Below are 16,016 nucleotides of genomic sequence, written 5' to 3'. Positions count from 1 at the left end.
TGTGATACTTCAGAACTACTTAGAACAACACTTAAAAAAAAAGAAGACAGGGATTTCAACCTGGCTGGAAACTGGTCCAGATGTTTATTTTCCTCATTATCTGAGTGGAAAAAAGGGTGGGTGATTGAGACAGCAGCCTACACATCTGGGCTGGGGCCTGGGTCAGTCTCCACCCTGCTCTTTGCTTTGCTCAACAGCTGGTTGCAGTCTGGGGAGATGCTGCTTCTCACCTCCCACACTGGCTCTCAGCTTCCAAGAAGTGTCCCAAGAGAAGCTAGGAGTCTGAGCTCAGAGAAACACCCCCCAAAAGGTGGTGGTGGTGGTGGTGGGGAACAGGGCAGAAAAGACCTCCCAGGGATAAGGGAAGGAAAGACGTCTTCCTTCCCCACCCTATTCCACTCCCAACTCTCTGCTCTCCCACCCACTTTCAGCATGGGGTGGTGGGGGAGGACAAGGTTGTGAGAAGGCATCTGTGTGGACAGCAGCTCTCCCACAGCTCTTGCTGCTGTCCAGCAGGAACAGGGGTTCTAGAGAAGAACGAGCTGTTTGAAGACCCCTTAGTTTGAAGACATTCTTCTACAGGATGCTAAATATTTTTCCCAAAGCATTCCTGTGAGTGTTGTCTGACCCCAGATGGAATCCTAGACTTGAAATATTCTGCTGGGTAGTTGGGAAACTCAAGGAATACTAGAGGTTTAAATATTTACACAACATTTTGGGGACAACCTCATCTATTTTGTAGTAGAAGAAAGGTGGGGAAGAGATAAAAAGTAGCTAGAATGCTGGGGATTTCATTCCATGGAACTAGGCTAACTACTGCCACAAAACTCTTGCCAAGAAGTAAAGAAGGGAAAAGCTAATTCTGTGGAGAGGATATGGGAGAGGCTTTGGCTTCATTTCAAAATCTTTACCAGTTACAGAATGGGGCTTTGGTTAGCTAAACTCCATGAGCTCAAATTCATTTATAGTGGCTTTCTGGCTACTCTGAGGCAGCACGTTAGTCTGCTAATTTAGCTGTCAGAGGCCACTGTCAATGTATAATAGCACTTTACCAGCAAAGTAATCAGCTCCCAGTGACTTATAAATGTCCTGCTGCTCCTCTTTCTGGATGCCTGTTTTGTGACTTAAAAGAAGCTATGCCAGACCTGTCTGTGAAGAGTTTAGAAATGAGAAGGAGTTAGCAAACATGGCCTGAGGATGCATAAAATCACTGGAGCTCAGCCCCAGCACCTCCGCTTTCAGGCCAGGCCATTTAGTGTTCTGAAAGCGCCTCGTCCCCACTCCTGCAATAGGAATAATGCCAACTGCCCCTGTCTATCTGGCTTTGTCTCAAATGAGACTATAGAAGAGTTTGCTGACAGGAATGCTCTCTAAAAATGGTAGATATTTAAGTAACTCTGTTTATCTTGTTCTACAGATATAAAAAACATCTTTAATGTATTATCATTGTCCTCACTATATGGGAAGCAGTGCTTGGCAGCTACTGTTGCTACACGTTTTCCTGATGTTTCTTATATCTGGCGTAACCTTCCCAACAATCCGGTGATGCATCATTTCCATTTTCCAGATGATAAAACCTTAAGAGGTAAAGTTATGTATTTGATGTCAAATAGCAAATAAACAGAAGCCCTGGGTTCCAGCACAGCTGACCTGCCAGATTCCATAGTGGTTCTGTGGGCAACAACTGAGATGTACGTGAAGGAGGAAGGGGACACAGGAAGGCAGTCCTCAGCTTTCAGGATTCAAAGGGGAGAGCAGTGAAAGCTTTCTTTCCTAACATTGGCTGACTCCTCAGCACAAGAATAATTCATCAAAGCTTTCTGCTGAAAGCTGGTTCTTTTTGTATGTGGTACATCTGGTCGGGGACAGCTGCCCACGACTGGCAACCAATGTGAGGATCCAGACTAGTCTACTAGTAAACAAAGCTCAGAGTAGTTATCTGCTTCCTTATGTTAGTTTTGAAGGTAATATTGATTCCTAGAGGGAGGGAGGGTTTTAATTTTGTATATATACACAAAATAAAAGTGGATCCTACATACACAGTCTGAAATCTTTGGGGCATTGTTCTTTTCTTTCTGGACTATTAGCTCAGAAATACTTTTAAAAGGAGGTCTTTGGCAGGCTGATGCCTTCTCCAGCTTATGTGAATATTCAGTTTCCCTCCTGGTCTGGCTTGATCCCTCAGGTTTTATACTAGACATTTTTGGCTGGAGAATGTGAGGAATTGCAGGGTAGCAGTAGAAAGAAGAATCTGGGGGTGGCAAGAAAGTTGTAGAGGGAAAAAAAGGCATACTCCATCTGTTACAGAAGCTCTTCCTAGCTGAAAGTAAATAACAGAAGTGTTCAGTGGATCCCATCACTCCTTTATGGGAGGGGGGCAGATAAAGGAAAAGGAGTGTCTGCTTGAAGGAGGCTCCCATGTGGAGTACTCTCTACAGGGTCAGGCAACAAGCAGGTGACCCAGACATGGAGAACAGTGTGCACAGTCCTGGGGATCATGCAGATGGAGTGCTGCCAAAGACCTGTGGTTTGCCTCAGGAACCAACAGAGAAGCAGAAGCACTTGCAAGAACAGGAGACTAAGACTTGGCATCAAGGAACACTTGCTCACAAAGCTCCAGAGTAGAGATCTGAACCAGGGAGTCTCATTGCAGCCTACAGACATACCAATGGAATCTGGTCACTGGACTGCTGTGGATATGGCTCTGTATGCTGTGAATCTGTTGCTCTGATTGGTTGATAAATAAAATGCTGATTGGCTAGTGGCCAGTATAAGTGGGGTAAAGAGAAGAGGAGAATTCTGGGAGGTAGAAGACTGAGTCAGGAGATGCTGCCAGCCACCACTGCCATGAGAAGCAAGATGCAAGATATTGGTAAGCCACAAGCCACATGGCAAGGTATAGATTTATAGTAATTAGTTAATTTAAGATATAAGAACTAGATAACAAGAAGCCTGCCATGGCCATACAGTTTATGGGTCATATAAATCTCTATGTAATATAAATATCTCTGTGTTTATTTGGATCTGAGCAGATGCGGCCTGGGCGGAACTGGAGATAACTCCAACTACACTGGACTGAAGTCCTAGAAGTCATATATTCTAGCCCATGGACAGACAATTTGAGGTGGTAAGGAGCGAAAGCTGAGCCAGCTGTGGGACCCCACATGGAGGGGTCAGCAGTGCCTACAGTCTCTTACATAATGCCAACTGGGGAAAAACTGTTCAGTTCTGCCAGATATCCCTACTCCAGGAGTTCAGGGACAAAGAGACAGAATATCATTTATAATTTGGTGTCAAACCTAGCTGAAACTTGAATCCTGGATGTGTCATTTTCTAGCTGTGTGACCATGGGTTGAAATTATTACTACCTACAATGTATTCATTTTTAGTAGGGATTTATTTAAAGTCTCTATATTCAGAGCATATTTGGCAGCTATTATTTCTTTTTATGGCTGCTTAAGGTTAGGTTGAGGCAGTTCAGGGTGCTCTATACTTTGGTGTTGATGCCAGGACACAGATCCCAGCAGGACAGCTGAGCCATATGAAGGAAGTCTCATGGACTGATGCTAGTTGGGTGGCTCACTGTACTCAGTCAGGAGTGGGTGAACAGAAAGAATGTTTAAGTGATGTTGATCTGAAAGTACTACACAGGGAGGACAGATCACTTCCTGTCCTTATTTGAAAACAGAGTTAGGGACTACAGAGATGGCTCAGAGGTTAAGAGTACTACTAGCATTTCCAAAGGTCCTGAGTTCAATTCCCAGCAACCACATGGTGGCTCACAACCATCTATAATGAGATATGGTGCCCTCTTCTGGCCTGCAGGGATACGTGCAGTCAGAACACTGTACACATAATAAATAAATAAATCTTTAAAAAAAAAAAGAAAGAAAGAAAACAGAGCTAGGTGTGGTGATACACAACTGTAATCCTACCACTTGGGAGGCTGAGGCAGACAGGACTGTAAGTTCAAGGACAGCTTGGTCTATAAAGCAAGATCACAAGAGAGAAAGACAGGAAAATAGGGAAGGAAGGAAACAGGAAGGTAGGGATAGAGGGAGGAAAAATGAAAGAAAGTGAGGGAGAAGACAGAGAGGAAGGCAGGGAGGGAAAAGATGAAAGAAAGAAGACAATATGAATAAAGTGATTAAATGATACAAGCTCAATCAAAAATGGATGACAACTTCCTGCTTCCCCTCCACCCCCAGCTCTCATCTATGGGCACTTCCTGGGTTTTATAGATAGAATCCACTTAACTACTGAAGGATTGGTAAAGTGGCTTAGCAGCTGAAAGTGCTTGTCATGCAGGCCCAATGACATGAGTCCTAGAATCCACAGAGAGGTGAAAGAAGAGAATCAACTTCACAAAGTTGGCATGTGTCGAGTCCTATAATAATACTAAATTAAGAAGAAAAACTACTTAATTAAAATATAACTTACTATGTAACTTGACCTTGGAGCATACTAGAGTCTCCTGTGAGAAGTAAGAGAAGTCTATTGTTTTTCTTAGAAAGATCACAAAAAGAACCTCAATTCTATCAGAGACAACTATGATTCTGCTCTGATAATAAAACAACTAGACATCTAATAAAAATAATCTACTTTCAAAAAGAAGCCAAATGAAGGTGGGGCAGCACATGTCTGCCATGCCAGCACTTGGAAGGCTGAGGCAAGCTATCATGACAGAGTAAGTACCTGTATTAAAATAATAATAATAATGATGATGATGATGATGATGATTAGAAGCTAAAGATGAACATGGTGACACCTGCCTAATCCTAACACTTGAGAGCTGAGGCAGTAAGGTCTGAGAGTTGGAGGTTGGCCAGCCTGGGCTGAATAGTGGATTCAAGGCTAACTTAAGCCAATCTGGAGATCCTGCTTCAAAAAAACAAAACAAAACAAAACTCAAGCCTTAAGGGAATATATCTTTTACTTTGCTTTTCATTTTTATTCTCTTTTTGAGACAGTATTGCTTTATATAGCCTATGAGAACATGAATTCCCTATACAGCCCAAGCTGGCCTTTAAATCAGTCTTCCTACCTCTGCCTCCCAGGGGCTAGGATTACAGTCTTGGATCATTAAGCCTGCTGTTGAGGGAATTAATTATTATTATTAATAATAAAGAAACACTTAACTCTGACAAAATAATCACTTATCTGTCACCCTCTAAACATTGCTCATTCTCATTCCTTACTTACTGATAAAATTGGGATAATTAATAGTTCCATCTATTTATCATTCCTTTATGTTAGGAAACTTTAATTATCCCTCTTTCTAGTTATTTGTAAAATATCTAACATGTTATTATGAATTAAGGTCACCCCAAAAGTATAAAAGCAATCTCATTCATCATCACTATTAATCCTACAAAACAGCTCCAAAGACTCTAAAAATTTAAAAAAAGCATAGGACATCTTAAATGAAAATTTAAAGAACACCAAAGAAGAAATTAATGAGGACACACAAAAATACAAATACATGATCACATATTCAAAGCTTAGATAAATTAAAAGTTAAAATATTCATACTACCTAAAAAAATTTGTAGATCCAGTGAAATTCCCATAAAAATACCAAAGGCATTCTTTACAGAACTAGAAAGAACCTAAAATACTCAAAGCCATCTTGGTAAAAGAACAAATGGAGACATCACAATACTAGTCATACTACAGAGCCATAATAACCAAAACAACATGATACTGGCATAAAAACAGATGCACAGACCTAAGGAATAGACTAGAGATCCCAGAACCCAAACCCATATCTTTATCCACCTAATTGGCAGCAATGGCACCAACAACATATACTAGAGAAAGGACAGCTTCCTCAGTAACTGATACTGTGGACTAGCTGTTCACAGACAGAAGACTGTGACTTTACTTTTACTTCAAATGTAATAACTAAAATGCTTCTGTACAGTAAGAGTGAAAGAAAACAGGACTAGTGAGATGGCCCATTCAGTAAAGTGTTTGTTTTGCAAGTATGAGTATGAGGACCTGAGTTTGGGTTGACTGCACCCATTTAAAAAGCTGGGTTCAGTGATCCATGTCTATCATCTCAGTACTGTATGGGTGTTTTGTCTAAATGTATGCCTCTGCAACATGCAATGTCTATGGAGATCAGAAGAGGGTCTTGAGTTAGACTGCTGGTTAATGGCCATGTGGGTGCTTGAAATGAAATCCAAGTTCTCTGGAAGAGCAATCAGTGCTCTTAACTACTGAGTTATCTCTCAAGTCCTGAAAATCATATTATTTTATGTTTACCTAAAATTACATATAATATATATGTTCATATGTGTATGCATTAAATAAAGTTATAACACTTAGGGTGATACTGCATTCCCTCAAGAACCATAGCCTATTTAATAAAGACCTCAGTACTGAGCATAAGAAACCTTGTTTTGAGTTGCTGTACAGGGGAGTCCAAGAAACTCATCAAACAACATAGGCTACTGCCATTGCCCTTGGTTACCTCCCAGAATTTAAATTTCTGAAGACTCTACATACTTTAGACACAGGACTTAGCATTGAGCCAGAGAAGACCTGGCAGCCTCCTGCCCAAGGACTAGCTTTTATAGTGCCAGAAGGTGCTATGCAAGCTGCCAAGGGGGAAACAATTAACAGTTGTAGCAGTTTGAATGCAACTGACCTCCATAAGCTCACAGGGTGGCACTATTGGGAGGTGTGGTTGGAGTAGGTGTGGTCTTGTTGGAGGAAGTGTGCCACAGTGGTGGCAGGCTATGAGGTTTCTTATGCTCAAATAATGACCATTTTCTGAGACCATTTCCTGTTGCCTTCTGATCAAGATGTAGCCAGCACTATGTCTGCCTGTACGCTGCCATGCTCCCTGCCATGATAATGGACTAAACCTCTGAAACTTAAGCTGCCACCTCAATTAAATGTTTTTCCTTTATAAGATTTGTCATGGTTTGTATATAGGAGAGCTTTCTCGAGTTAATCATATACAAATGATAAATGGGCTGAGAAAGAAATCAGGGAATCGACATCATTTACAATAGCTTCAAATAATATAAATATCTTGGGGTAACTCTAACCAGGGAAGTAAAAGACTTGTATGACAAGAACTTCAAGTCTTTGAAGAAAGAAATTGAAGAAGACGTCAGAAGATGGAAAGATCTCCCATGCTCATGGACAGGCAGGATTAACATAGTAAAAATGGCCATTTTACCAAAAGCAATCTCCAGATTCAATACATCCCTCATTAAAATCCTAATACAATTCTTTATAGACCTTGAAAGAATAATACTCAACTTCATATGGAAAAACAAACAAAAAAGTATGCAAGATATCTAAAATAAACCTGTAAAATGAAAGAACTTCTGGATATATCACTATCCCTGATTTAAAGCTGTACTACAGAGCTATAGAAATAAAAACAGTTTGGTATTGGCATAAAAACAGACAAGTGAATCAATGGAACTGAATCAAAGACCCAGACATAAATCCACACACCTATGGACACCTGATTTTCAACAAAAAATAAAATTATACAATAGAAAGAAGAAAGCATGTTCAACAAATGGTGCTGGTATAACTGGATGTCTACATGTAGAAGAATGCAAGTAGATCCATATCTATCTCCCTGTACAAAGCTCATGGCCAAGTGGATCGAAGACCTCAATATAAATCCAGATACACTGAGCCTGATAGAAGAGAAAGTGGGAAATAATCTTGAACACATTGGCACAGAAGACAACTTCCTGAACAGAACACCAATAGCACAGGAACTAAGACTGATAATAAATGCGACCACATGAAATTGAAAAGTTTCTGTGAGGCAAAGGACACTGTCAATAGGACTAAACACCAGTCTAAAGAATGGGAATAGATCTTCAACAACCCCACATATGACAGAGGGCTGATTCCCAAAATATATAAAGAACTCAAGAAACTAGATATCAACAAACGAAATAATCTAATTTAAAAATAGGTTACAGATCCTAAACAGAGAATTCTCAACAGAAGAATCTCAAATGGCTGAGAAACACTTAAGGAAATGTTTAATGCCCTTAGCCATCAGGGAAATGCAAATCAAAACGACTCTGAGATTCCATTTTACATATGTCAGAATGGCTAAGATCAGTAACACAAACATCAGCTCATGTTGGAGAGGATGTGGACCAAGGGAAGCACTCCTCCATTGCTGGTGGGAGTGCAAACTTGTACAGCCACTTTGGAAGTCAGTGTGTCGGTTTCTCAGAAAACTGGGAATCAACCTACGAGAAGACCCAGTTATAATGCTCTTGGGCATATACCCAAAATACCACAATGACACTTGCTCAACTATGTTCATAGCAGCAATATTCATAATAGCCAGAACCTGGAAACAATCTAGATGTCCCTTAACCAAGGAATGGATAAAGAAAATGTGGTACATTTACACAGTGGAGTATTACTCAGCTGTTTACAATGAGGACACCAGGAAATCTGAAGGTAAATGGATAGAATTAGAAAAAAAGTCCTGAGTGAGATAACCAAGAATGAGAAAGACAAACATGGTATGTACTCACTCATAAGTGGATATTAGCTATAAAATAAAGGATAACCATGCTACAATCCACAGAACCATAGAGGCTAGGTAATAAAGAAGGTTCATGGTGAGGGGGACACACCTAGATCTCCCTGGGAAGGGGAAAGAGAAGAGATTTCCTGAGTGGCCTGAGGGCAGATGGGGAACATGAGCAATCAGATTGTGGGGGGATGGAGGGGAAGAGTACTGAAAGAGACTACTGGAAAGGGGGAATATTTAGTGGTCAGGTAAAAAATCTGGCTCAAGGGACTTTCCCAGGAATCTATAAGGATGACCCCAGCTGGACTCCTAGCAACAGTGGATATGTAGCCTGAACTGGCCATCTCTTGTGACTAGATTGGTGCCTAACCTAATTGTCATCAGAGAGGCTTCGTACACCAACTGATGAATGATGCAGACACACAGCCAAACAGCAGGCAGAATTTGGGAAATACTGCAGAAGATGGGGAGGAAGGAGTGTAGGAACCAGAGGGGTCAAGGACATCACAAGAAAACTCACAGAATCAATTAACCTGGGCTCTTAGGGGCTCACAGAGACAGAACAGATGACCAGAGAGCCTGCATGGGACTGACCCAGGCATTCTGCATATGTATGATAGTTGTGTAGGTTGGTCTTCTTGTGGGACTCCTAACAGCAGGACAGGGGCTGTCTTCCACTCTTTTACAGGCTTTTGGGACCCAAGTCTTCATGCTGGGTCTCCTTGCCCAGCCTTAATACAAAGGGAGGTGCTTAGTCTTCCTGCCACTTGCTATGCCATGTTTTGTTGATACTCATGGGAGACCTGCCCTCTCCTAAGCAGAAATGGAGGAGTACTTTGGGGGTTTGGAACAGAGGGAGGGGAGGGACAAGAAGGAGAGGAGGGAGGGGAAACTGCAGCCGGGATGTAAAATAAATAAATAAATAAATTTATTTATTTAAAGGAGAAAAAAAAGAGTTGCCATGGTCATGGTGTCTCTTCACAGGAACAGAAACCCTAGCTAAGACCACAGTCCTACCCAGATATGACAGGTATGGTATTCTCAAAGGTTCAATAGTGGCATTTATATCTTGAGGGCAATTAATAGCTGTCTAACTGGACATGAAGCCCACGCACTAAGAAGGAATTCATGCTTGGTACTGTGAACCTAGCCAACTACAAATGCTGGTGAGGCCACAGAACCCATAGAATTTAATGCTGCCACTTTTCCAAACTAGTGTGTGTGTGTGTGTGTGTGTGTGTGTGTGTGTGTGTGTGTGTGCATGCTTGTTTGAGACAGGGTTTCTCTGTGTAGCCCTGGCTGTCCTGGAACTCACTTTCTAGACCAGGCTGGCCTTGAACTCACATAGATCTGCCTGCCTCTGCCTCCCGAGTGCTGGGATTAAAGGTGTGCACTGCCATTGCCAGCCAAACTAGCATAATTTTAACTGCATTCTAAGTACTTATCCTTTTACCCACAGATAAGTATAGTGCTCACTTAAAGAACTTTTTTGTAGTAAACAGAGACCACTGTAGAAAGCTACAACTTTTCAAAGTGAAGAGAACAAATGACTGGGGGTGCCCAGCCCCAGTAGATATATAATTTTCCCCCTTTCTTCCTCCAACTCTTCCCATGTCACTCTCTACCCCTTCTCTCAAATTTATAACCCCCTTTTTCTTTAATTATTGTTACAGGTGTGTGTATAAATAAAAATACAAGTTGCTGAGTCTATTTAGTGTTACTCATATGTGTATATTTTTAGAGCTGACCACTTTATATTAGATATCCAACTAGGGAGCTCATCCCTGGGGAAGACTGGTTCTTCTGTTTGCTGTGGTCATTATTTACCTATAGTTCTCATTTAGGGTTGGGGCCTTGTGAGGTTTCCACCATCCAGGCTGGCATGTCAACCATGTGCTATCACTATGTAGGTCTTATTTAGGTGACCATATTGTTGAAATTTCATGGCTGCAGCTTTCCTGACATATAGAGAAGACACTATCTTGAAGTAGATGTTCTGGTTTCTGGCTCTTTCAATCTTTCTATCCCACCTCTTCTGTGATGTTCCCTGAGCCTTAGGTATAGGGATTGTTTCTTGAGGCAAAACTTGTTTTGAGAGTGCATGTGTATGTGTGTGAATTCCCCTCCCCTCACTCTGCTATTTCATAGATTCATATGCTAGCCTAGCTAGCTGTTAGCTTCCAAATGACTCTCTTATCTCTGGGTCCCATTTCCTATAGATGCTCACTGTCATATCCAGCTTGGGTTCTGGGGATTGAACTCAGATCATCAGGATTGACTCACTGAGCTTTGTCCCTGGCCTTTTTGATTTTTGAGACAGGTCTAACTCTTGTTACTCAGGCTGGCCTCAAACTCATGCAATCCTCCTGCCTTAATTTCTTGAGTGCTCAGATTAAACTCATGACCCACCATGCCCAAATGTGTGTGTGTGTGTGTGTGTGTGTGTGTGTGTGTGTGTGTGTGTGTGCACATGCCAAATGGGTGTGCATATTATACATGTGGAGACCAGAGGTTGCCGTTAGGTGTCTTCTTTAGTCATCCTCTACCTGATTTTTTTTTTTGAGACAAGGCCTCTCACTGATTTGGATAGGCTGGTTAGCTAGCAAGCTTCAGGATCTCCCTTTCCCTCTTTGCAACACTGCTGCTACATCAGGTTCTTACGTGGGTGCATTGAACTCAGGTCCTCATGCTTATGAAGCAAATACTTTACTGACTGAACCATCTTCTCATCGTCCCAGAGCCTTGGCTGTGAGCTGTTTTCCAGTTTTCTGAGCAAGGACCTCACTAATTGAACTGTACTGTAACTATCTAGTCATACATTTCTGACTTCTGGCTTTTATTTCATTCTTCCAAATTATAAATTAACACCAACAACAGCGAGACCTTCAGCATTATTTCTATGTTTCTCTGAGAGGACCTGGTATGATATTTTACATTTAATTATTTGGTTTGAACAGTCACTGTTTTTGATAACCACGCATGTTTTAGCATACACTGCTAACAGGTGTTTGCTATTTAGAATATTTAGACATTTTAATTGTTAACATTTCAAGTTACATGGTAATGGTTTGGAACTATAAAATAAACTAGTAAAATGCTCATTACTAGACAGCTCAGTGATGTAAACATAACCTCATATCTTCTTGAATCAGTTATAGTACATGAAGGAATAAAATTGTCTTTCGGTGATTTATGAGTTATAAACTTGAATTATTACCTGTGTATCATTTACTTAAAGAATTAAGTTATCATTTTGCATGACAGAATTTAACATGAAGAATAAGAATTATTTCTAGATCTGTGTAAATTACACTTACGTTGTAGAAAAAAATGATAAGGGCTGGGGCTACAGCTGAGTAGTAGTTCTGCCCTAGACACAAAAGCCTTGTGTGTAGTTTCCAACACCACAAAATGATAACCAACTAATAATTACTGTTGTTATAAATGTCACAGTGAGTTTGAGGTCAGAGGACATTCCTGTGAGCTAGTTCTTTCTTCCTGTGAGTCTACGAGACAGAGCCCAGGCTGTCAGGCTTGTGCAGCAGATCCTTACCTGAGGCTCTTTCTTGTGAGCCCAACACACTGCTTCTGACAAGAAATGCATTCTGTCCTACTTTCCTAAGTAAGTCATTTGTAAGTCATTCAAGGTGATTTGGGTCAATCTCCTTTTCTATTTTGCTACTGAGGCAACCACACCTTTTAATGCTAAAAATATTACATGCATGAAGATACTTGCTACGTTTTATTAAGAGACTGTGCTTAAGGATGTTGTTGTAGTGGTCATAAAACTTTTGTAATAAAAAAATCACAGTTATGACTTGCAAATATGAGATACTAGCAAGTTCTGAAATTAGTGGGAAGGTTAGTGGCCTACTCTGGTGATCAGATGGCTGAATACCCTAACTGTCATCATAGAGCCCTCATCCAGCGACTGATGGAAGCAAATGCAGAGATCCACAGCCAGGCCCCAGGCAGAACTCCAGGAGTTCAACTAATGAGAGAGAGGAGGGATTCTATGAGCAAGGAACATCAAGATCATGATGGGCAAATATACAGAGACAATCAGCCAAACTAGTGGAAGTGCATGAACTGTGGACCAATAACTGAGGAGCCCCCACCCGGTACTGGACTAGGCTCTCTGGATAGGCAAGACAGTTGTTTAGCTTGAACTGTTTAGGGGGCCCCCAGGCAGTGGGATCAGGACTGTCCCTGATGCATGAGCCAGCTTTTTGGAGCCTAGTGCCTATGGTGGGATGCTTTGTGCAGCCTTGGTGCATCGTGGAGGGGCTTGGACCTGCCTCAACTGAATGTGCCAGGCTCTGCTGACTCCCCATGGGAGACTTTGCCTTGGAGGAAGTGGAAATGGGGGATGGGTTGAGGGGAATGCTAGGAAGTGGGAGAAGGGAGGAGAGGGGACTCTGTGGTTGGTGTGTAAGATGAATAGAAAATCTCTTAATAATAATTTTTTAAAACTACAAAAACAGAGACTGTGCTTAGGGATGTTGTTATAGTGGTCATAAAACTTCTGTAATTACAAAGTCGCAGTTATGACTTACAAATATAAGATACTAGCAAGTTCTGAAACTAGTGGGAAGATTTTTTAAGAAGAAAAGATATTTACGTATCAATGAATAAAGCAGAGGATGACAGAAGAAGATACCCAAAGCTCCTTTGGCTGCTAAATGTGCATGGATGTGTATTCACACTCCTCCCATACATAAAACATAGATACACAAGTTGAGGTACTTTTTAACAAAGGGCTATCAAATAAATTCAGCATTTCATTCTTTTATCTGTCCTCATGCTGATATAAAGGAACACAAGACTATGTATCAATAACCACAAGGATGCCTAAGAAACAAGCAAATAAACTGTAAGATGGTCTGAAATAGATGGAGCAGAACAGATAGAAATGGATCAGAGGTGTGATCCAAAGGAGATCTTTCCTATGGCTTGGCTGATAGGTGGCAAGGTACAGTGTGTTAAACAGGGAGCGGGAGAAATGGTTGTGAGTGGGAAGCATCAAGGTACCTGAAACATCATTAGCATCATCGTGACCCTAACCTTTCTTGATTCTCCATTTGAGCAGCATTAGAACCAGGAGGTCCCTCTATACCAGGCCAACTCTGTTATACTCTCTCCATCTGCCAATCACTTGTGCCAAAAAAGAAATCTTAACTAAGGCCAGCTTTCCTAGCTAAAAGAACCTGTGGTCTCGGTAGAGTCCTCTGGGAAAGAGCTGTACTTGTTCTCAATACCTGTGCTCTCCTCAGCCTGATTGAAGCCGCAGATCTGGCAGATGCTCTGGACCCACTTATTCATGTCGGCCTCTGTCTCAGCCACCAGGTAAAAAGTGCGCTCACTGGTCTTGATATCAAACACAAAACTGTCCTGCAGCTCTTTCTTGTTGAAGGTCAGGCCTGCATCCACCTGCTCACACAAGTTCAGGTTGATGATCCGCAGGGGTTTCTTGGAGTGCTCGTTCTTGTAGTATTCCAGAACATCTGGGTCGCCACTCATCCGGCCACTCCGCAATATAAACCATCGTTTCTTCCAGGCCTAAATCACCAGAGACACAGAAAGAAGGAGAAAATGCTATTAGCTACCTTAAAGCTTTTAGCAGGTCCTCATATATCATCGATTGAGGATGGGTATGACAGGAGGGTAGGACCTGGAGAGAAAGGCTCCAAGATCATCATGTGAGGGACCCACCAGATTGCTCAGTAGATAAAGGTACCTGCCACCATGCCTAATGATCTGAGTTCAATCCCTAAAACCCACAAGTTATCATTTGATCTCCACATATGCATCATGGTATTTGTGCTCCAGCAAATAAATATGTAATTAAATAATTAAGATTACTATATTAAAGAAGGCAGTTGGCAAAAGAAGACTAGGAACCTCTGGCCATTGGCTACATGTAACAAAACAAGAGCATTTCCAAACAAGAAAAACAAAAAACCAAAAACCAAATGCCCAAACCTCAAGCTCTCTGAATGAGGAAGAAGGAGAGTGTTATGTTACCTATAAAGAATCTAGACTGTCAAGGCCAGAGGGCCTGGGACCTGTGCCAGCTCTCAAGCCCACTTCATTCTCAGTGTGCCTTTCTTTTCTTAATACACGGTCTCTATTTCTATCACTATCTTTGTGTCCCTTGTCCAGTTCTATATTCTGGGACACAAGAGCTGGGAAATCTCAGTTGGTGCCCCCTGGACTCACTATTAACCTAGGGATTGCTGGACCCTTCAGGTACTCATGGCCTACATTTCCCTTTCAGCTCAGTAATGGAAGATGGGTTTAGAACATGTTAGTACAGGAGCAGTGCGACTACTCCTTTAGACTAGATACATACTCATACGTCAGGCTAGGGAGTACTTGCAAAGCCATAAAAACCCTAGCTTACAGATTAAGGCACTGTGAGTTGAAGCAACAATGTTATACCAAATGTAGCAGAAAAATAAATTTCCTTAAATTCCTACAATATGCCTCTTTCATTGAAAAATCACTGCTGGAGAAATCTTTGTAGGAATTCTCTGAGTATGTACCTTTAGGGCCTCCCCCTCCCCCCTCTTCAGTCCTATTTACTGACATATTTTTCCTAAGACTGGTGGTAGTTAATTGCTCATGTCAAGCATTCCATCTATATTACTGAATGAAAAAGTGTCTTATATTATCCCATAGTATAGAATTTAAAACTTGACTATATATGCTCTTATGCTGTATTCTACACTATCTCTTCAACATGACTGAATAAACTCTGAGCAGACTTGATACACAGTGATAAAAAAATAAACCCCTAAACAACCAAAAACTAAATACAGTTACAGAGCTTTGGGTTGAGTCTGAGCTCTATACTACAGACTCACTGCATGATTTTTCAACTAAGTTACTTATTTCTTTGGCTCTTCCCTTATTCGCGGAACAAGAATCATAACCATCACTATCACCATCTACCCTATTTATGAGAGGAGTTTTCAATGCAAATGAACCAGAGTACTATAAATGTCAATAACTTATTGTTATTATCATCATCACAATTCCTTCAACCTTCAGGGAGCTATATTAATTCTACCAATACTTTGCACTCACCTTTTATCCTTGTCCTCAATCTCTTCAGTAATCAACACTCTTCATCCCTCCTTATAATTTCTTTGCTTCTTTTTTCCATTTCTCTTGTTTAAAGTCTAGAGTTCTGCCTACTCTACCTGTCCTCATGTGATAATAGCTAGGCAAGGTAGAGGGAAAGTAGAATAGCTAGCTGCAGATTGCCTTTCCTGGGCCTTCTTCACACAGGCCACTCACAACGCCCAACCATCTTATTGACCTAGTCCAGGACTTTCTTGTGCTCTTTGTCAACAATCTCTGATCTTCTCTCTTTAAATCCCCAAAACTTCATGAGGAAATACTCAAAAAAATCCGGTGCCACATTTACCAATGCACCTGCTTCCACAGCCACATTCTCTGGTACTGGAGAGTACAAGCAG

General features: G+C 41.3%; 1 protein-coding gene across 1 annotated transcript in view; it reads right to left on the bottom strand.

Moving 5' to 3' along the window:
• The window catches only part of Gab2 (GRB2 associated binding protein 2), a 30,283-nt gene extending 16,195 nt beyond the window's left edge, over nt 1-14,088 (bottom strand). Inside the window, exon 1 of the mRNA XM_036168062.1 lies at nt 13,791-14,088. Coding sequence (XP_036023955.1) covers nt 13,791-14,052 — 262 coding nt within the window. The 5' untranslated portion in view covers nt 14,053-14,088. The remainder of the gene's footprint in view (nt 1-13,790) is intronic.
• Between the last annotated feature and the right edge of the window lie 1,928 nt (nt 14,089-16,016).

The sequence above is a fragment of the Onychomys torridus genome, chromosome 1 (assembly GCF_903995425.1).
Source record: "Onychomys torridus chromosome 1, mOncTor1.1, whole genome shotgun sequence".
In the NCBI taxonomy this organism is placed as follows: Eukaryota; Metazoa; Chordata; class Mammalia; order Rodentia; family Cricetidae; genus Onychomys; species Onychomys torridus.
The sequence above is the reverse complement of the archived record's forward strand: the minus strand, read 5'-3'. Positions and strand labels throughout refer to the sequence as shown.